The sequence below is a fragment of the Notolepis coatsorum genome (assembly GCF_963971535.1).
Source record: "Notolepis coatsorum genome assembly, chromosome: 10".
NCBI lineage: Eukaryota > Metazoa > Chordata > Actinopteri > Aulopiformes > Paralepididae > Notolepis > Notolepis coatsorum.
Window position 1 is genome coordinate 71,890,519 of NC_140174.1, and position 21,609 is coordinate 71,912,127.

The 21,609-nt window shown below is 45.6% G+C and overlaps 1 protein-coding gene across 1 annotated transcript in view; it reads right to left on the bottom strand.

Annotated features, from left to right (window-relative positions):
• Positions 1-21,609, bottom strand: part of lrp2b (low density lipoprotein receptor-related protein 2b) — a gene marked incomplete at its 5' end in the record, with an annotated part of 304,974 nt that overhangs the window by 102,227 nt on the left and 181,138 nt on the right. Inside the window, 10 exons of the mRNA XM_084323212.1 lie at positions 5,249-5,365; positions 7,173-7,289; positions 7,520-7,639; positions 8,701-8,829; positions 10,173-10,418; positions 12,349-12,545; positions 14,445-14,622; positions 19,329-19,552; positions 20,083-20,253; positions 20,904-21,059. Coding sequence (XP_084179338.1) covers positions 5,249-5,365; positions 7,173-7,289; positions 7,520-7,639; positions 8,701-8,829; positions 10,173-10,418; positions 12,349-12,545; positions 14,445-14,622; positions 19,329-19,552; positions 20,083-20,253; positions 20,904-21,059 — 1,655 coding nt within the window. The remainder of the gene's footprint in view (positions 1-5,248; positions 5,366-7,172; positions 7,290-7,519; positions 7,640-8,700; positions 8,830-10,172; positions 10,419-12,348; positions 12,546-14,444; positions 14,623-19,328; positions 19,553-20,082; positions 20,254-20,903; positions 21,060-21,609) is intronic.

Below are 21,609 nucleotides of genomic sequence, written 5' to 3' on the forward strand. Positions count from 1 at the left end.
TGTGGTCGGACACGGAGGGAAGGATTACTATAGCAAAAGTTGAGTTCTCTCATAGGAAGATGGCAATAATAGCATTGTATGCCCCTAACACATTTGATTCAGCGTTCTATAATACAATCACGAAGAATATGTTGGAACTTACTGGATACGCTCTCATTGTGGGTGGCGATTTTAATGTGTGCTGGGATGCGAAGATGGATAGGACCGGGTCCTCTGAAACAAGCGACCAAAAACAGTCCTCTAAGGCCCTCAGGATGTGGGCCCAGGACACGGGGCTCGCAGACCTATAGCGCATATCCAATCCCACCCTCAAGGATTACTCTCACCTGTCAGCCAGACACAAAACCTTCTCTCGAATAGACTATGCATTCGCGTCCCCTAATATGTTTGATAGTTTCGACGTCTCATTGGTTCCCCTAGCTCTCTCGGACCACAAGGGGATTTTCCTTATGGCAACCTTTGGCAGGCTCTCCACGAGAGCTCCCAGGTGGCGTTTTAACTCAACCTTATTAAAGAACGATGATTTCTGTACTGAGTTCAGGAGTAAACTAGCTGAATTCTTGCAGATCAATGTCGGCACGGTCGAAGACCCTAGGGTCCTGTGGAACGCATTGAAAGGATTTATCAGGGGTCATGTCACACTTTTCGCCTCCAATTTGCGTAAATCCCGGTCAAAAAAACTAGAAGGACTGGAAACATTATACGCGGACCTATACGCATCTTTGCAAACTAACTATAATGAACGACTAAACACACAACGTAAGATAGTCAAGAAAGAAATAAACTCCATACTTAAAAAACAGTCTGAGTTCTTGATACATAGGACAAGGCAAAATTACTACTTTCACGGTTCCAGGCCTAGCCATCTGTTGGCAATGAAGATACGCTCGAATTAACATTTCTCGGATATCCCTTCGATCAAGACGCGACAGGGAACAGTCACTACTGATTCAAAAAAGATCAACGACACTTTTAAAGAGTTTTACTCACAGTTATATAGCTCAGAGGTTAATTTCGATAACTCTAAATTTGAATCGTTCATTGGCGGGCTTGAGATACCCCACATTTCTGAGGATGAGGCTAAGGAACTGGGGAAACCGATCACTCTTATGGAACTTAGGGAGACGATTGCTGAAATGCAAAGGGGTAAGGCACCAGGCTGGGATGGGATTCCACCCGAGGTATATTTAGCTTTCTGGGACCAACTGGGTCCATTGATGCTCGATATGATCAATTACGCTATCGAACAAGGGGAGTTCTCAAGAGATGTCAACATGGCATTGATTTCTTTACTTCTCAAGAAGGATAAAGATCCCAATGATTGTGGTAGCTATAGGCCCTTGAGTCTTCTCGGGGCCGATCTAAAAGTGTTTGCCAAGGTGCTGGCCCGCTGCCTGCAGAGATTTATGACGGTATTGGTACACTGCGATCAAACTGGTTTTATCCCGGGGCGCCTGGCCGCAGATAATCTTAGGAGGCTGTTGCATGTAGTCGATAACAGTAAAGGCAATACAGTTCCGTCCACAGTTCTGTCTTTGGATGCCATGAAGGTGTTTGACAGACTAGAATGGTCATACCTGTGGAAGGTACTTGAGGTTATGGGTCTTGGGAAGAATTTTATTCATATGATTAAAGTCCTGTATGCCTCGCCGTCGGCAATGATACTGACAGGCAAAAACTGTTCCACACTTTTTCCAGTCTCCAGATCTTCTAGACAGGGTTGTCCTCTGAGCCCAGGACTATTTGCGCTTTCCCTCGAACCATTGGCCCAATTTATTAGGCAATCGGAGGACATCGTCCCCATAATGGTCAATAATACACCACACAAAATTGCTCTCTATGCAGATGACCTACTGATTTTTATGGATGACCCCTCCCAGTCGGCCACAAAATTACTGGGGATAATCGACGACTTTGGTAAATTGTCAGGCTTTAAGATTAACTGGAACAAATCAGCCTGCCTACCTCTTAATGAGCTGGCCAAGGCGGTGCGACTACCAGCTGATATCCCCATAGTGGAACATTTTAAATACTTAGGCATAGAGATATTCCCCACGCTAAATCAAACTACTAAGTACAACTTCAAGGGTACTTATGATAAAATACGCCAGGATCTAGACAGATGGTCGTCCCTTCCTAACTCCTTACAAGCCCGGGCTTCCATAATCAAAATGAACGTCCTGCCCAGGATAAATGTTGTTAGCTCAATGCTACAGGTTGAAAAAACCCTCAGCTCAGAACTAGGCAAAATCTGCATATGGCTCGCTGATAACAAACTATCATTACACATGGGCAAAACAGAGTCCATTCTCTTCGGTTCAAATAACAAACTCAGCAAGACCGACGGCTTCTCAGTTACAGTGGGTGACAATATTGTCACGAGGAAAGAAGATATTACCTACCTGGGTTCCATCCTAGAGGCAAATCTTTCCTGTGACAAAATGGCATCCAATGTAATAAAAAAAGTCAACCAACGAACTCGATTCTTGTACCGGATCTCCTCACTGGTAAACAAGAATACCCTGAAGACTCTGGCAGGAGCACTCATTCAAGGGTACTACGACTATGCTTGCACCTCATGGTACCAAAGCACCTCAAAGGCGCTAAAAACTAAATTACAAACATCTCAATACAAACTGGTCAGACTACTGCTTGACATTACTCCTAGAACCCACCTCACCCCTGCCCACTTTGACAACTTAGGATGGCTTAGAGTAGACGACAGAGTACAGCAACTTGCAATGGGCCTGGTCTACAAGATACACTACACGACTTCCCAAAGGTCAGTGAATACCACGATCACAACACCAGAGGGAGCTCCACAAATCATGTTAAACCCAGATTCGGCTCAAACAAGGGACTAAACACGTTTCGCAATTATGCCACATCAATGTGGAACGCCCTACCCAAAGCTGTAAAGGAATGTGAATCACTACCCACTTTCAAAAACACTCTCAAAAAACACCTACGGGAGACTGCAATTCGAAACTGGCCCCTGTAAATGTCCTAACACAACCCCCTCCAATGTACAGTAAATTACCAAGTATGGTCTTGTCAATATTCCAATGTACAGTTTTGTTTGTACAGTTGTACAGTGTACAGTGTCCCCCACCCACCCCTCCTACCCAACCCCCCCCCCCCCCCCCACTCCCCCCCACCCCATTTTAAGCTTTATTTCTGGTCCTTTTCACTGAGACCTCTGATGTGCTGGCTAGACCCTGTAGATGCTGTATCTTGGCGCTCCTTAGAAGCGGCGGCGGTCTCACCGCTAAGATTGCAGGATGTAGTGTACTCCACTGTCCCTATTTCGAAATGCCGACTGAGGTATGGACCGATCATAACTCACGTGATCCAAACATGGCGTAATGTACAGAAGTCGTGTGTGGTTAAATGCCCATGGCACCTGGACTCTCCAATAATTTTTAATAACCAGCAACTACTTGTTGGGCGCAAGCCGGTTAGTATTCCTCAATGGCAAAGGAGGGGAGTTCATACTCTGGAGGATATTTATGATAAGAACGGCCTTCGTGCGTTTCAGGACTTAAAAGAATTTTATGATCTTCCCGGCGAGTCTTTCTTTCTTTACCTTCAACTAAGGTCAGCGCTGAGGGCGCATGGCGTGCCGTGGGCTCAAGCTTTGCAGCCACACCCCTTTCTCAGGCTCATAGTGGACAGGACGACCTCCAGAGGGTTTGTCTCAGACTTTTATACGCTCTTAATTCAATCCACGTATAAAAATGTATCATTGGATACAATCTGGCGTGGGGATATCTCGGAGTTGGACCCCGAGTTTGACTGGATGATGTTTGGGCACATGTGGCATTGTTTTCCCGCAACCCCAATCACCAGCAAATAAATTTTAATTATATTCATAGGACCTATCTTACACCTAGGAAGCTATTTGCTATGGGACTGGTAACCGACTCTCGGTGCACTTTATGCTCTCAAAGGGCCACTGGCACTTATATGCATATGTATTGGGATTGCCCACCAGTGGCCCGCTTCTGGAGGTCAATAACGGACAAACTTTCAGATCTGTGTGGCTTAACTATCCCATTCACAGCTGTTACGCTACTCCTGAACGATATAACAACACTACCCGCATCCGTACAACTAAAAAGGGTTGTCCTAGCGGGCGTCACAGCAGTGAAGAAGCTAATAGCATTGAGATGGAAGGAGCCTGAGAAGCTCACAGTGATTAACTGGTCCCTAACACTGTTGGATGTGATTTATCTTGAGATATCCACGGCGCGGGTGATTGGGGTGGGGCAGGCTGGGATTGACCTGTGGTTCGCAGCAGCTGAGAAGGTCAGGACCGCCGTGTGCGGCTGAGCGGGGTTGGGGTGTTTGTTCTGGGGAGTCCGGCGGTCTCGTGGGAGGAGGAAATGTCTTGTCTGCCTTGTCTTTTGTGTTGTCCTCTTGACTTTAACTTGGGATTTTATTGGGGGGGAGCTATTTAGCTATTTCTTCACTATTTGGACACTTTTACACGGTTCCTGTGAGTCTATGGAACACCTCTGTAGGTTTTTGTTTTTCAAGAAGGTTCATTGTTTTGTTTTCTAGTCGTGTAATCAAAAGCGGCGTTTTTCTACCTCAGGACCTTAAGCCGGGAAACGGGGCTGAATACTGGGAAAGGCCATTTATTAGATAGTACCCCTTGGAATTTAAAAGGTTGAACTCTGTTTTCTTTTTTGTCTTTATAATTTGTTATTTCTGTATTATTATTGTTTCGGTTATTTTCTGTGAAGTTCTGTGTATTGTTATTGTGGTTATTGTGTTGTCTTGTTTCATAAATAAATTTCATAAATAATAATAAGAAAATCAAAAAAAAAAGTGTGCACGGACTTCGTGCACAGAGTTTCACTTTCACTTCTAGAGTAGATTTAACTTCATGTGAAGGAGAGAAAGGAGGCTCTAGAGGCGACACCCCAATGTTATACACCGATGGCAGAGGATTCTTTTAGATGTGAACCTGCAGCGGCGACTGGAGAGGAGCTCAGAGGATCAGCTCAGACCAGAAACAGTATGTTTGCACGATGCGCTAAATAACAGATACGTTGATCATATGCCGTTGTCTTAACAGATTTATTGATTTTAAACGCTCCAAAAATTCAGATTTGACTAAGAAGATTCTGAGTAAATAAAGTATTGTATATTGATACTGTACTACTTATTGTTCCACAGACATTTACACTTACAGGTGGTCTCGTCAGATGTCCAGACAGTCAGGTGTGTGTTGGTTACTTACGACAGGTGGTCTCATCAGAGAGGTCCAGACAGTCTGGCCGCCCATCACACTGCAGCGCAGCAGGGACACAGTGTCCTGACAGACACTGGAAATACCCTGGACGACATGTCTGTAACTCTGGAGAGAGAGAGAGAGACAGAGACAGAGACAGACAGACAGACAGACAGACAGACAGACAGACAGACAGACAGACAGACAGACAGACAGACAGACAGACAGACAGACAGACAGACAGACAGACAGACAGACAGACAGACAGACAGACAGACAGACAGACAGACAGACAGACAGAGAGGTGGTCAGTGTGTGTGTGTGTGTGTGTGTGTGTGTGTGTGTGTGTGTGTGTGTGTGTGTGTGTGTGTGTGTGTGTGTGTGTGTGTGTGTGTGTGTGTGTGTGTGTGTGTGTGTGTGTGTGTGTGTGTATGTATTGTATGTACTCATTGTACTGTATGTATTTGTGTGAGTGAATGAAGGAAATGTATTTTCGTGTCTCGACTTAGACCTGTCCCTTTACCAGGATTGTTAAACACAAAAAACTAAAACTTCTCAGTGACATAGGTAACGTAGAGGTCTAAGTACTCGCCTACCACCGCAAAGACTCTGGGTTCGAATCCAGCTGTCAGCGGTACCTCCAGCTTCGTCAGTCATCCCTACGAACACAATGGCAGTGTTCGCGGGTGGGAAGCCGCTGGGTCAACAGCGACTCCTACTTCCCTCCGCTCTGGACACTCAAACACACTCCAACCCATACACAGGACACACTTCTGCACCATGGGTGACCGGGCCTTTTGCTCAGCTGCTCCTCGGCTGTGGAATGCCCTCCCCGACCATCTGAGAGCACCACAGTCCGTTGATGTTTTTAAAAAGGGGCCCAAAAACATTTCTTTTTAACAAGGCATTTGCCTGAATTATTCTTTTACTTTAAATTTTTACTTATATTCATTTTTATTATTATTATAAATTTTTTTTATGTTCTTCCATTTCATTGTTGTTTTATTCATTTTAATTGTTTTTATTCATTTAACTTTTTATCTTTATCTCCTGTAGCACTTTGACATTTTCACAAATATGAAGTGCGGTACAAATTGAATTTATTATTATTATTATTATTATTACTGGTCGGTCTCCACATGTATCGGAGGAGGTATGTGGTAGTCTACACCCTCCCCAGACCGACAGTAGGGCAATGTGCGCAATGACCAGGAAGGGGATTTGCATACCTTTTTTTTGGCATTAAAAAAATAATGTATTGCAGCTTTAACCTAATGTGTGTGTGTGTGTCTGTATTTTTTAAGCTTCCGTGTGTATGTGTGGTGTTTCTAAATATCCTTCTGGCATGCAACATGAGCTTCTAGCAATGCCCTAAATTACTCTACATTCATAAATGTTTCTTGCATTATGTAAACTAGTGTGTTATCTTCCCTTTAGGGACCCAGTTGACAGCAGTGACTGTCAGATACAAATCTGTATTCCCTGTCCTTACTCCCCCTTATACTGTTTTCTTGCTGTCCCTTGACACTTTAATGTAACACTGTATTATTGGGATACCTTAATCTCTGTCTAGTATGCCTTTTTGAGCTACTTACTACTCCCATAGTGATTTTCTTTGCTAATGTTGTACCAATTACCACCCCCACCCACACATTTGGTTACCTGACTCACCTCCCAGATGGAGCTCACCTGTGCTATGTCCCATCCCACTATATTAATGGATGCGTTTGTCTTGTCTTCTTGTCTTTTTGAAACGTTGCTATATTTGGAATAAAACCAAATAGATTTTGTGTGTATTTGGCTTCATGTGTATGTGTGTGACTGCCCTCTTTTTCATATAGTTTTTTGTTGTCAGCACCTTTTCAGCTCTGGTGTGTGGCTCCTCCTCTCCACTATCCTGTGTGTGTGTGTGCGTGCGTGCGTGCATGCTCACCACATTCCCGTTCGTCTGAGTTGTCTCCACAGTCGTTGTTATGGTCACACACCCAGTTCCCAGGTACACACTGCTCATTATCACAGCGATACTCACTCTCTGAGCAAGGCCTTGGCACTGAGGACACACACACACAGGTTAAAAATAAGGCACTTACATCCTTAGCAACCATAGTAATTATACACTATATACACGCAGTTCACACTAGAAAATAAATCAGAAGTTTCTCTTCTATGTCTTTTTGAGTACACAGTAACAGTGATTGGAAAAAATAGGAGTTGGTGGTGAGATAAAAAGGTTTTATCAAGTTTGATGATCTCTAAATCCTCAGAGTGACGGTGACTCACGGCAGTCCCTCTCGTCAGATGCGTCCCCACAGTCGTCGCTGCCGTCGCACTGCCAGCGGACCGGCACACAGCGATGGTTGTCACAGCGGAAGTCTCCCAGGGGGTCGCAGGTCACGTCCTCTATAAGGGGGGGGGGGGGGGGGGGGGGGTAGACACAGGTGGACGAAACAAATATATTGTATAAAGAGGCATATTAAAGGGGAGGTTCTGGATTTTTTACAAGCCGATCACTAATCACGTCCCACTCTTTTCAAGACATTCGATGAAAACATTCCTCTCAAAATCACATGCAAGTCTTTTAAAACGTATGCTTTATACTTTCAAACATTATTACAGACAACATGTTGTATAATATACACCCAACACTTGGTCAGCAAAAGGTTACCCTATTCTGTATAAGAGGAGGACACAAACCGTATGTTTGATTTTTCATTGGAGAATTGTGACTGAGAGACTTGGTGAGGACCGGCATGCAGGGGCAGCAGCCGGGACGTTGGGTGATATGATACTAGAAGTTCTAGAACCTCCCTGACCCTTCCTCTGTTGGTTAAGTCCATTAATGTAACTGAATTCTAGTAAGTGGTTATCTGTGTATGACTGATGGGTAATACCTTGATAGCAATCAGCGACGTGTTTTCAGTTAAATTGTCATATAATATGACATGATTAGAATTGTTCATGATAGTTTGTGTAATCTATTTTATAAGCATCAAGCATAATGAAAAGAGATGGAGACACAATCCAGCAAGAGACACACACACGGCATTATGGAGCCAAGCAGGGAACAATGCCAACAATGTGTATCTCTCACACACACACACACACACACACACACACACACACACACACACACACACACACACACACACACACACACACACACACACACACACACACACACACACACACACACACACACACACACACACACACACACACACACACACACACACACACACACACACACACACACACACACACACACACACACACACACACACACACACACACACACACACACACACACACACACACACACACACACACACACACACACACACACACACACACACACACACACACACACACACACACACACACACACACACACACACACACACACACACACACACACACACACACACACACACACACACACACACACACACACACAGACTGACCACAGCCCTGTTCGTCGCTGTTGTCCAGGCAGTCGTTGGTGCCGTCACAGCGAGCCCACTGAGGGACACAGCGGTAGTTGGTCTTACAAGAGAACTCTGTGTCCTCATCACACTTATAGTCTGGACCCACTGGAGAGAGAGGGGGGGGGGGCAGAGAGAGAGATAGAGAGGGGGGGCAGAGAGAGATAGAGAGGGGGGGCAGAGAGAGAGACAGAGAGGGGGGGTAGAGAGAGATAGAGAGGGGGGGGGCAGAGAGAGACGATGACAGAGAGGGAGAGAGAGAGAGACAGAGAGACAGAGATACAGAGAGAGAAAGAGAGAGAGAGAGGGGGGGGGGGCAGAGAGACGATGACAGAGAGGGAGAGAGAGAGGGACAGAGAGAGGGGAGGGCAGAGAGAGGTAGAGAGAGAGGAGGGAGGGAGGGAGAGACAGAGATAGAGGGGGAGACAAAGACAGAGAGAGGGATAGAAGAGATATAGAGGAGGGAGGGAGAGAGCAGTAATAGAGAGAAGGATAGGAGAAAGTTAGAGAGAGGGTAAGAGAGGTAGAGAGAGAGAGAGAGAGAGAGAGAGAGAGAGAGAGAGAGAGAGAGAGAGAGAGAGAGAGAGAGAGAGAGAGAGAGAGAGAGAGACAAAAAGAAAGATGGAATTACAAGGGAGATAGAGGAACAAATACAGAGAGGGGAAGAGAGAGAGATAACAGAGAGGGTGCAGTTTGTCAGCATCTCTTAATCACAAGTGGACACACTGGAGCAGATCCATAGCGTGTGCAAAAACAACCTCATTAACTCACCCAGATTCATCACAGTGGATGAGTATCTGCATTGATTATACATCAAGATAACGCTGGATCCATTAAACCATTAGTTCCCACTCTCTCAGACCCATCCCAGTCTCATCGGAGGAATGATTCTGTAATGATTGAGTCCTACTTTGGATTCAGCTTGACTGACGGATAACAGGCAGAGTGGAACTTCTATCCATGAATGTAACTCTATAATGTAGGTGGATAATGCAGATGTTTTTTTAAATGGGGATTTCACACATAGTAAATGTGAACCACTGATCTACAATAAAAAGGATATCTTGGATAACATATCTATAATAACAATTATAATGATTAATTATATAATACTTAATATGACACATTTTATTATACATCAAAGATCTGAACTTTATTCTGACCCAGCTGTCCCAGCTTATGTTCATCAGATATTTGCTTCTCTTTGCTTTGAGTTGAACAAACTTAACTGTACTAAGTGTATAAATCAAAATTTAAGACACATTTACTTACTCAAACAGGGCCCTTCTGTGAGGTTTTTGGCAATTCTTTTTACATAATTTGACTGAGCTGCATTTAACACGGCAAGGAACAAGTGTCCTCTATATTCAGTTTTAATAGCTTATATAAGTATTTATGTATTTATTAAGTAATATGTACAGTATAAAGTGAATAAAGCACATCAAACTTACTGCATGTTTCAAAGGGTTCATCAGACCCGTCTCCACAGTCGTCCTGGGCGTCGCACACATAGTTAGAGGGCAGGCAGCGACCGTTGGCACACTGGAACTGCCCTGGGCGGCAGGTCTTCTGGGCACAGCCCTCTGGGTCCTCGTCACTGCCGTCAGCGCAGTCCTTGAGGCCGTCACAGTGCCAGGACACAGGGATGCAGAGCTTGTTCTGACACTGGAACTGGTTCTCCTGGCAGCGGTGGTCACCTGGGGAGACAATGTCTCATCAGAAAACGTAAAGAAAGTACTAATCGACCACAGGAAAAAAGGTACATAATGTACATTATGTTATAATAATAATAATAACTTTATTTGTATAGCACTTTTAATACAGAAGTTGCAGTTCAAAGTGCTTCACAACAGTAAGAAATACAGGCATAAGCGAACATAAAAAAGATAGATAGGTAGCAAGGTAAGGTAAATCACAGTGTTTCACATTAGGATCTAGCATCCCTATCTGTTTACAGTTTCATTCAGTAATACAAATAATAAAAATAGAATATACAGAGTAAAAAAAAGTGCAGTTTGATTCAGTTTAAAAATAGGCTAAAAATTATAAAATACAACGGACATAAAATAGTTCTAACATACAACAGGGTATCTAACATACAACAGAGCAGTGCATCAGTTTTGAATTACAACAGAGCAGCGCTCTTAAAATTACAGTGGATAGGAAATTGGCATAGAACAGACACATGAATTTGATAGGAAGTGTATAAAAGTAGGCAGGGTAAGAAAAGTGCAGGTAAAGTGCAATTTGTGTCAGGATGTCCCTGATGTTTCATTTAAATAGATTTAACTAAAGAAATAGATTTTAAGCTGTCTTTTGAAGATGTCTAGCGAGTTGGCTTCCCTGATGTTTTTGGGCAGTTTGTTCCATAGTTTTGGGGCGTAGTTGATAAAGGCTGCATCATCTCTCTTTGGGATTTTATAACCACAAATAATATATTATGTGTTGTATAAGTCAATGCTTATAAAATAGATTACACAAACTATCATGAACAATTCTAATCATGTCATATTATATGACAATTTTACAATAACAACACTATGAACAAAGGTCCAAAAGAACCCCCCCCCCCCCCCCCCCCCCTGGCACGGCTACAGGCCATGGAGCACACAACCCGCAATCCCCCCACAGAATCCGAAAGCAAAAACATAGAACCCACCGATCCCCTGCAACGGCAAGGCCACCAGGACCAGAGGCAACAAAGCAGCCCCCAGAAACAACACCCCCCACGCACAAATCCAAGTACACTCAAACTACCTGCGTCCCCCTCCAACCACGACACGCCCCACCGGAAACTGCGTCTCAAATGAAGACAAACAAAGACCAATGTGCGAAACACCTGAAAGACTATATACTTGACAGCCCTTCAAGGACAGAATAATATCATTAATATAAATAGTAAATAACGTTTGATGGTTATGGTTAGTTTAAGGTACTGTAACAGTGTGGTTAGGGTTAAGGTTAAGGTTTGATGGTTATGGTTAGTTTAAGGTAACAGTGTGGTTAGGGTTAGGGTGTAGTCAGTAGTCTTGGGGTAAAGGCCTCTCATGTAGCACCCTGGGTTCACTCCCCCGCAGGGGAACTCAAAGCGTTTCTGACATTAAAAGCCTATATTCTTTGAATATGTAATATGTGTACTTATTTGTAATATGTACACATTGTACATTTTTGATAGAATACGTATACTACTTATGACTTATGAACATAGCGTACAATATGTACCCTTTTTCCTGTGGTCGATTAGTACTTTATTTACATATTTTAAGTGAGATCGGGCTGTCTGGGGAGACAGACTGGAGGTTTGGACTCTGGCCTGAAGATTCTTGAAAGCCAGACTCGAGTTGAATCCCTTCAGAATATCTCCCTGAGCCTGACTAGAGTCGTAGGGACAGTAGCTTTTTGTGAAGTAAAGTCTGGACCAAAACTTTAACTTACACTAATACCCCCTAAATAGTTTTTTCTGACATTTGAAAACCAAACTGGAACTGCAACAGAGAAATGAAAGCGAGAAATTCGACATCTGAATATTAATGTCAAGGACAGATCATGGCTTTTTAACTGGTGGTGATGATGGGATGATGACCATCCTTGGTGGAGAAAAGGTGACTAAGGAGAGGCAGAACGTACTGCAGAGAGCAGCGTCCTCGTCCGAGGCGTCCTGGCAGTCAGAGTGGCCGTCGCACATGAAGCCTGGATAGGTGCAGTTGCCGTCCTGGCACTGGAATTGACCAATGGGGCAGGAGCGGGGCGGGCAGGTCTGGGGCTCGTCTGAGCCATCGCTGCAGTCCGACTGGCCGTCACACTTCCACCAGATAGGAACACACCTGAGGAGGGAGGGAGGGGGTATGAGGTACAGCAGAGGGAGGGAGGGAGGGAGGGAGGGAGGGAGGGAGGGAGGGAGGGAGGGAGTATGATGTACAGCAGGGGAGGGAGGGAGGGGGTATGAGGTACAGCAGGGGGAGGGAGGGAGGGGGTATGAGGTACAGCAGGAGGAGGGAGGGGGTATGAGGTACAGCAGAGGGAGAGAGGGAGGGGGTAGGAGGTACAGCAGAGGGAGGGAGGGAGGGGGTATGAGGTACAGCAGAGGGAGGGAGGGAGGTAGTATGAGGTACAGCAGAGGGAGGGAGGGAGGGCGTATGAGGTACAGCAGGAGGAGGGAGGGAGGGGGTATGAGGTACAGCAGGGGGAGGGAGGGAGGGGGTATGAGGTACAGCAGGGGGAGGGAGGGAGGGGGTATGAGGTACAGCAGAGGGAGGGAGGGAGGGGGTATGAGGTACAGCAGAGGGAGGGAGGGGGTATGAGGTACATCAGGGGGAGGGAGGGAGGGAGGGGGTATGAGGTACATCAGGGGGAGGGAGGGAGGGGGTATGAGGTACAGCAGGGGGAGGGAGGGGGTATGAGGTACAGCAGGGGAGGGAGGGAGGGGGTATGAGGTACAGCAGGGGGACGGAGGGAAGGAGGGGGTATGAGGTACAGCAGGGGAGGGAGGGAGGGAGGGGGTATGAGGTACAGCAGGGGAGGGAGGGAGGGAGGGGGTATGAGGTACAGCAGGGGGAGGGAGGGAGGGAGGGGGTATGAGGTACAGCAGGGGAGGGAGGGAGGGGGTATGAGGTACAGCAGGGGGAGGGAGGGAGGGGGTATGAGGTACAGCAGAGGGAGGGAGGGAGGGAGGGGGTATGAGGTACAGCAGAGGGAGGGAGGGAGGGGGTATGAGGTACAGCAGAGGGAGGGAGGGAGGGGGTATGAGGTACAGCAGAGGGAGGGAGGGAGGGGGTATGAGGTACAGCAGGGGGAGGGAGGGAGGAGGTATGAGGTACAGCAGGGGGAGGGAGGGAGGGGGTATGAGGTACAGCAGGGGGAGGGAGGGAGGGGGTATGAGGTACAGCAGGGGGAGGGAGGGAGGGGGTATGAGGTACAGCAGGGGGAGGGAGGGAGGGGGTATGAGGTACAGCAGGGGGAGGGAGGGAGGGAGGGGGTATGAGGTACAGCAGAGGGAGGGAGGGAGGGGGTATGAGGTACAGCATGGGGAGGGAGGGAGGGAGGAGGTACAGCAGGAGGAGGGAGGGAGGGGGTATGAGGTACAGCAGAGGGAGGGAGGGGGTATGAGGTACAGCAGAGGGAGGGAGGGAGGGGGTATGAGGTACAGCAGAGGGAGGGAGGGAGGGGGTATGAGGTACAGCAGAGGGAGGGAGGGAGGGGGTATGAGGTACAGCAGGGGGAGGGAGGGAGGAGGTATGAGGTACAGCAGGGGGAGGGAGGGAGGGAGGGGGTATGAGGTACAGCAGAGGGAGGGAGGGAGGGGGTATGAGGTACAGCAGAGAGAGGGAGGGAGGGGGTATGAGGTACAGCAGGGGGAGGGAGGGAGGGGGTATGAGGTACAGCAGGGGGAGGGAGGGAGGGGGTATGAGGTACAGCAGGGGGAGGGAGGGAGGGAGGGGGTATGAGGTACAGCAGAGGGAGGGAGGGAGGGGGTATGAGGTACAGCAGAGGGAGGGAGGGAGGGGGTATGAGGTACAGCAGGGGGACGGAGGGAGGGAGGGGGTATGAGGTACAGCAGAGGGAGGGAGGGAGGGGGTATGAGGTACAGCAGGGGGAGGGAGGGAGGGGGTATGAGGTACAGCAGGGGGAGGGAGGGGGTAGTAGAGTAGTGACCTTATTTCCATTATTACTAAGAAGGGAGATGAATGATGAAGGGAAAAAAGGGTGACGTTTTTCAGACTGACTTCTCGTTGTCTCCGCAGCGGAACTGGGTGCTGGAGCAGTCGGCCACACACTGGATCTTGAAGCCCACAGCCACGCCGATGAAGTGGTCGGGACACTCACAGGTGGCTCCGTCCCCACCAGGGCCAATCAAACACAGGTGGCTGCAGGTCAGGGCATGGGAGGAGCAGGGGTTAGCACCTATAGGAAATAAAACAATAGATACATAAATAGACCGATGGAGCAGGGGTTAGCACCTATAGGAAATAAAACAATAGATACATAAATAGACAGATGGAGCAGGGGTTAGCACCTATAGGAAATAAAACAATAGATACATAAATAGACCGATGGAGCAGGGGTTAGCACCTATAGGAAATAAAACAATAGATACATAAATAGACAGATGGAGCAGGGGTTAGCACCTATAGGAAATAAAACAATAGATACATAAATAGACCGATGGAGCAGGGGCTAGAAAGAAACAGACTAAGAAATGACGTAAACTCCATGATAAAAACTGCAAAAAAAATATCATCAATGACAAAACTGAGGAAAACAAAAATAAACCACGTGAACTTTGGAAATTACTCAATAATCAACTAGGCTGCAGTAAAAAACTTAAAACCAGGTTCTCAAACATAAACATAAAGACGGACAACACGCTCATCACAGACAAACTGGATGTAGCCAATTACTTAAACACTTTCTTCACAAACATAGCCACAACACTGGTAAACAAACTACCCTCCCACTCAGGGCAGTATGGGGTAGAACACATAGTAGCATACTACAAGAACCTAGGCGTCCACAAAGACGATTTCAAACTGGAAATGGTAACTACAGATGAGGTACTCAATAAACTGAGCGCCCTCCAACCGAACAAGGCCACTGGCCATGACAACATCCCCTCCAAATTCCTCAGAGACTCAGCAGCCGCCATCACCCCAGTCATCACACACATAATAAACCTCTCCATAAAACAGGGACACGTCCCCAAGGACTTCAAAATAGCGAGAGTAACACTCCTGCACAAAAAGGGCAGCAAATTAGACCCAGGCAACTACCGCCCTGTTTCTATCCTTACATCCATCTCGAAAGTCATGGAAAAAATAGTATACGAACAGGTCGAAAAGTACCTTGCGGATAAAAATCTAATCTACGAATTCCAATCTGGCTTCAGAACATCCCACTCCACTGACACATGCCTTCTCTATTTGAACGACCACATCAAGCAAGAGGTGGACGCGGGCAAATACTGCGGCATGGTCATGCTAGACCTACAAAAGGCCTTCGACACTGTCAATCACACCATTCTGATTGACAAGCTAAAAGCAATTGGTTTTGATAGTTTATCAGTGAGCTGGATACAATCCTACCTGGAGGGGAGAGAACAGATGGTGGAGGTAAACGGTACCCTATCCCCCCCCCCTCACAGTGAACTGTGGTGTTCCACAAGGAAGCATACTAGGACCACTACTGTTCCTAATTTATGCAAATGACATGTCGTCAGCTTGTGACTGCAACTTGTTCCTGTTTGCGGACGACTCAGCCCTACTGGTCTCTGACAAGAACAAGTTACAGGTTGAAAAAACCCTCAGCTCGGAACTAGGCAAAATCTGCATATGGCTCGCCGACAACAAACTATCATTACACATGGGCAAAACAGAGTCCATTCTCTTCGGTTCAAATAACAAACTCAGCAAGACCGACGGCTTCTCAGTTACAGTGGGTGACAATATTGTCACAAGGAAAGATGAAATTACCTACCTGGGTTCCATCCTAGAGGCTAATCTTTCCTGTGACAAAATGGCATCCAATGTAATAAAAAAAGTCAATCAACGAACTCGATTCTTGTACCGGATCTCCTCCCTGGTAAACAAGAATACCCTGAAGACTCTGGCAGGAGCACTCATTCAAGGGTACTACGACTATGCTTGCACCTCATGGTACCAAAGCACCTCAAAGGCACTAAAAACCAAATTACAAACATCTCAAAACAAACTAGTCAGACTACTGCTTGACCTGACTCCTAGAACCCACCTCACCCCTGCACACTTTGCCAACCTAGGATGGCTTAGAGTAGACGACAGAGTACAGCAACTTGCAATGGGCCTGGTCTACAAGATACACTACACGACCAAGGTACCCATGTACATGTCAAAATACTTCCCAAAGGTCAGTGAATACCACGATCACAACACCAGAGGGAGCTCCACAAATCATGTAAAACCCAGATTCGGCTCAAACAAGGGACTAAACACGTTTCGCAATTATGCCACAACAATGTGGAACGCCCTACCCAAAGCTGTAAAGGAATGTGAATCACTACCCACCTTCAAAAACACTCTCAAAGAACACCTACGGGAGACTGCAATTCAAAACTGGCCCCTACAAATGTCCTAACCCAGTTGTACAATAAAGACCAAGCATGGCTTTGTCAGTATTCCAATGTACAGCCCCACCCAACCCCACCCCACCTACCCAACCTCCTCCAATGTACAGTTTCTATGTCAAATGTATGTCAGTATTCCAATGTACAGTGTCCCCCCCCCCCCTACCCAACCCCCCCCCCCCCCCCACCTCCAATGTACAGCCCCACCCCACCTACCCAACCTCCCCCAATGCACAGTTTCTATGTCAAATGTATATACCGTAATTCCTCTAATAGTGACCCGGGCTTGTATTTGCTTAAACTGTAGCGGGTACCAGGCTTTTATTAGGAGGAGGCATGTATAAGAGAGAGGCCTATATTTCTAATTTTCAAACAGATCATAATGAATAAATCAACATTTTGTGTCAGTTTGAACCCAGTAAAATGTACTGGGTTCATTTATTGAGACCAAGTACTGTATGAAATAGTAAACAGTGCAATTACAGGTGGTCACTGGTCATTTCAACGTTTTCAAAGTGAAATCAAGTAACTTGACCTTAGCAGCTCAGTATGCAGCTCAGTATATTAGTAACCCGGCTTGTATTAGGAGGTCGGCTTATAATTGCTTAGCTCAAGAGCGCACCCGGCCATTAATAGAGACCCGGTTTGTAATTGAATACCGGTCACTATTAGAGGAATTACGGTACACTCTTTTTCTGGATTTTTTTAGTATCACAAACAGTACTGTATTTGAAAATCTGGTATGTCATAAATGTATAGATGTAGCAGTACTGTCTATCTGTATGTCGTGTGTGTCATATGATGAATTGAAAATGGGGGACCCTGATGTAAACAAGACGAAAGTCTTTCTCAGGTCTGCATCCTCTTAACAATTGTATGTATTGAGCTGTACTGTACTGTACCCATTCTGCAATCTGTTAATAAACTTTTCAATCAATCAATTCAATCAATCAATCAAAGCACAGGAAATAAAACAATAGATACATAAATAGACCGATGGAGCAGGGGTTATCACCTATAGGAAATAAAACAATAGATACATACATAGACCGATGGAGCAGGGGCTATCATAGGAAATAAAATAATAGAAAAAAGACTGATTGGAACTACAGTACGATATCTAGTTCTATGTGGGTACAATATGATATGTAGTTCTGCGTGGGTACAATATGATATGTAGTTCTGCGTGGGTACAATATGATATGTAGTTCTGCGTGGGTACAATATGATATGTAGTTCTGCATGGGTTCTGATAATATGTAGTTCTGCATGGGTTCTGATATGTAGTTCTGCGTGGGTAGTACTGGGTACAATAGGAAATATATGAAATACCACTGAGGAAGGTTTAGGGTGGATTTCTTTGCATTTCACCAACAACATTTACAAGGCGTAATTTTTCTCCCAGGTAACAGATGTTATGTTAAATGATTCCCCCAATATTCTCCCAACATGAGGTAGAGTGGTCGTTTGGTAATCAGAAGTTGGCTGTATGGATGAAAGCTCTATATAAATGCAGTGCATTTACCATTAAGACATGTTGGAGTTACTTGCTGGAGTAAAATATAAATGTAAAAATATCACAATATAATGTTTACATTTAACTCTGAATGGAACGGTGAAATCTGGTTACCAAAAAGCTCTACAAGTTACATACTATGTGGCTGTCTGTAAGGACGGTAGACATTATGTATTGCATGGCTGTCTGTAAGGATGGTAGACATTATGTACTGCGTGGCTGTCTGTCTGTAAGGACGGTAGACATTATGTATTGCATGGCTGTCTGTAAGGATGGTAGACATTATGTACTGCGTGGCTGTCTGTCTGTAAGGACGGTAGACATTATGTATTGCATGGCTGTCTGTAAGGATGGTAGACATTATGTACTGCGTGGCTGTCTGTCTGTATGGATGGTAGACATTATGTATTGCATGGCTGTCTGTAAGGATGGTAGACATTATGTACTGCGTGGCTGTCTGTCTGTATGGATGGTAGACATTATGTATTGCATGGCTGTCTGTATGGACGGTAGACATTATGTACTGCATGGCTGTCTGTCTGTATGGATGGTAGACATTATGTAATGCATGGCTGTCTGTCTGTATGGATGGTAGACATTATGTATTGCATGGCTGTCTGTAAGGACGGTAGACATTATGTACTGCATGGCTGTCTGTAAGGATGGTAGACATTATGTACTGCGTGGCTGTCTGTATGTATGGATGGTAGACATTATGTACTGCGTGGCTGTCTGTCTGTAAGGATGGTAGACATTATGTATTGCATGGCTGTCTGTAAGGATGGTAGACATTATGTACTGCGTGGCTGTCTGTCTGTATGGACGGTAGACATTATGTATTGCATGGCTGTCTGTAGGGACGGTAGACATTATGTACTGCGTGGCTGTCTGTCTGTAAGGATGGTAGACATTATGTACTGCGTGGCTGTCTGTAAGGATGGTAGACATTATGTACTGCATGGCTGTCTGTCTGTAAGGACGGTAGACGTTACATACTGCGTGGCTGTCTGTAAGGATGGTAGACGTGGATGTCGTGGGGTCGGTGTGTGTTGTTGCCCATGACGGCGCGCTCTGTGCCGGTGTACTTGTGGGCCTTCTCCACGGTATGTGTGTTCCAGTCCGTCCAGTAGAGCCAGTCCTCGAACAGTGTGACGGCGTAGACGTGGGGCAGGGAGCCTGCGATGGCCCGGTGACGGTTCTGGCCATCCATGTCTGCAAAGCTGGAGAAGAAGAGGGTGGAATATGAGAAAGATTGTATTGTCATGAGAAGGGATTGTAACCATGTAAAAGGAACACAACAACATTATGGGAAATGCGCGGATGTAACCTGAAAGCTATCTGGTTGCAAGCTAGCCTAGCTTAGCGCAAATTAATGGAAGCAGATACGCACCACTAGCTTAGCTTAAACCTCAGGGAGAAGTGTTTTTGACCAACAACTAGGCTAGCTGGGCCGTATCTGAGGAAATTGGTGTCTATCTTCTTGTCTGACTCTGGAGAAGACGGTAAGTGTATTTCGCATAATGTTCCTTTAAAAAAAGGAACAAAAGTAACAAGGTGGTAACAAACAAATGTGTAGCAGAAAAAATAAATAAAAGAGTTTTAAATATATTTTGTGACTACAAAAGGATTATTTATGTTCATAATTTCTTTGTAGTTATAAGGTTTGTAGTTTTAAAGTTATGTTGGGTTATGTAAGCACATTTTTGCTATAGCCTAAAATGTAAAACGCTGGATTGGAGCTGGAACTAACTCCAGGAAGTTGAGGTGGGAGTCTGCAAAGAAGATCTTGTTGGTGGTGTAGTCTACGGTCAGGGCGTTGGGCCACTCCAGCTTGGATGTGATGATGGCACTGGCGTTGGTACCGTCCATACCGGCTCTGCCAATGTAGGCCACGTCACCCCAGTCTGTCCAGTACAACCACCTGGGAAAGCAGTGGTGATGGAGAGGGTGGATGGGGGAAGATGGGGGGGCAGTTAGAGGAGACAAGAAAGCAAGGAAAAGGAGAGGAGTGTAGGAGAGAGGAGAGGAGAGATATGAGAGGAGTAGGGGAGAGAGGAGCAGGAGAGAGGAGAGGATGGAATGATAGGAAAGTGGGGAGAAGAGAGGAAAATAGAGGAGAGGAAAATAGAGGAGGATGAAGAGTAGATGAGAGGAGAGGAAAAGAGAGGAGGAGTAGATGAGAGGTAAAGAGAGGAGAGGAAAAGAGAGGATGAGGAGAGGTAAAGAGAGGAGAGGAAAAGAGAGGAGGAGAGGAGAGGTAATGAGAGAGGAGGAGAGGAGGAAAAACAAGAGTGAGGAGAGGACAAGAGTGGAGAGTAAAGGAAAAAAAGAGGAGGATTTAATTTACAAACACAAAGCTGTGAAGTACTGTACCAGTAATAGTGAAATCCTGTGTATACACATACAAATAAAATTAAGTATAACAATTATTTAATCAAACACAATTGAATGACAATCTAACAATGTAAGATTATTTTGCCAATTTCCCCCCCCTTCCTTTGTTTGATGCATCAAATAATTGCCTAAATAACTGGAATTTAATCAAATCATTAATCGCATGTGTCACTGTACCCGTGTTTAGGGTTGACGGCCACAGCGCGGGGCTTGGTGATGACGTAAGTGACGTTACCACTCTGGACAGAACCAGACAGCAGCTTCTTCTGGTAGCGGCCGTCCAGCTCCATCACGTGTACCGCAGCGTAGAAACTGTCCACCCAGTACAGCTTCCTGCAGGGGACACACACAACTCCTTTGCTTTTACACCATGTCTCTCGACTCCCATAATGCAACTTTGTTGCATCTAGTGGAGTGTTCTTTAACAGTCACAACTTATCTCCTGCTACTTATTCTGTTCAGTATAACTACCCCTAGACGTTTGGGGGTCCTAGGCAAAAAAACTATAATTGGGGGCCCTTCCATTTGACATTATCCTGGATTTGAACTCAGGTCTCCCACACCATAGGCATTTGCCATTACCATTCAGCTAACTCACCACTTGATATTTAATGGGAATAACAGCCTCATGACATGTGCATATCCTTGCCTGTGCAGGTGTCCACAAAAGTCGTACATTCATTCAAATAAAATAGTTGTCGTTGATTGATGTGAAAAATATTAGAGCACGGCAGACAATAGGCTGATCAGCCAGGTAGTATGGCCGATTAGCTGCGGATAGACAGAAAAACAGACACAACATAATCTCCGGCTGGCGCATGCCAGAGATAATAACTAAGAGAGCCTTGATTAAATAATTGCACTACTAATTTATCAGTCATGT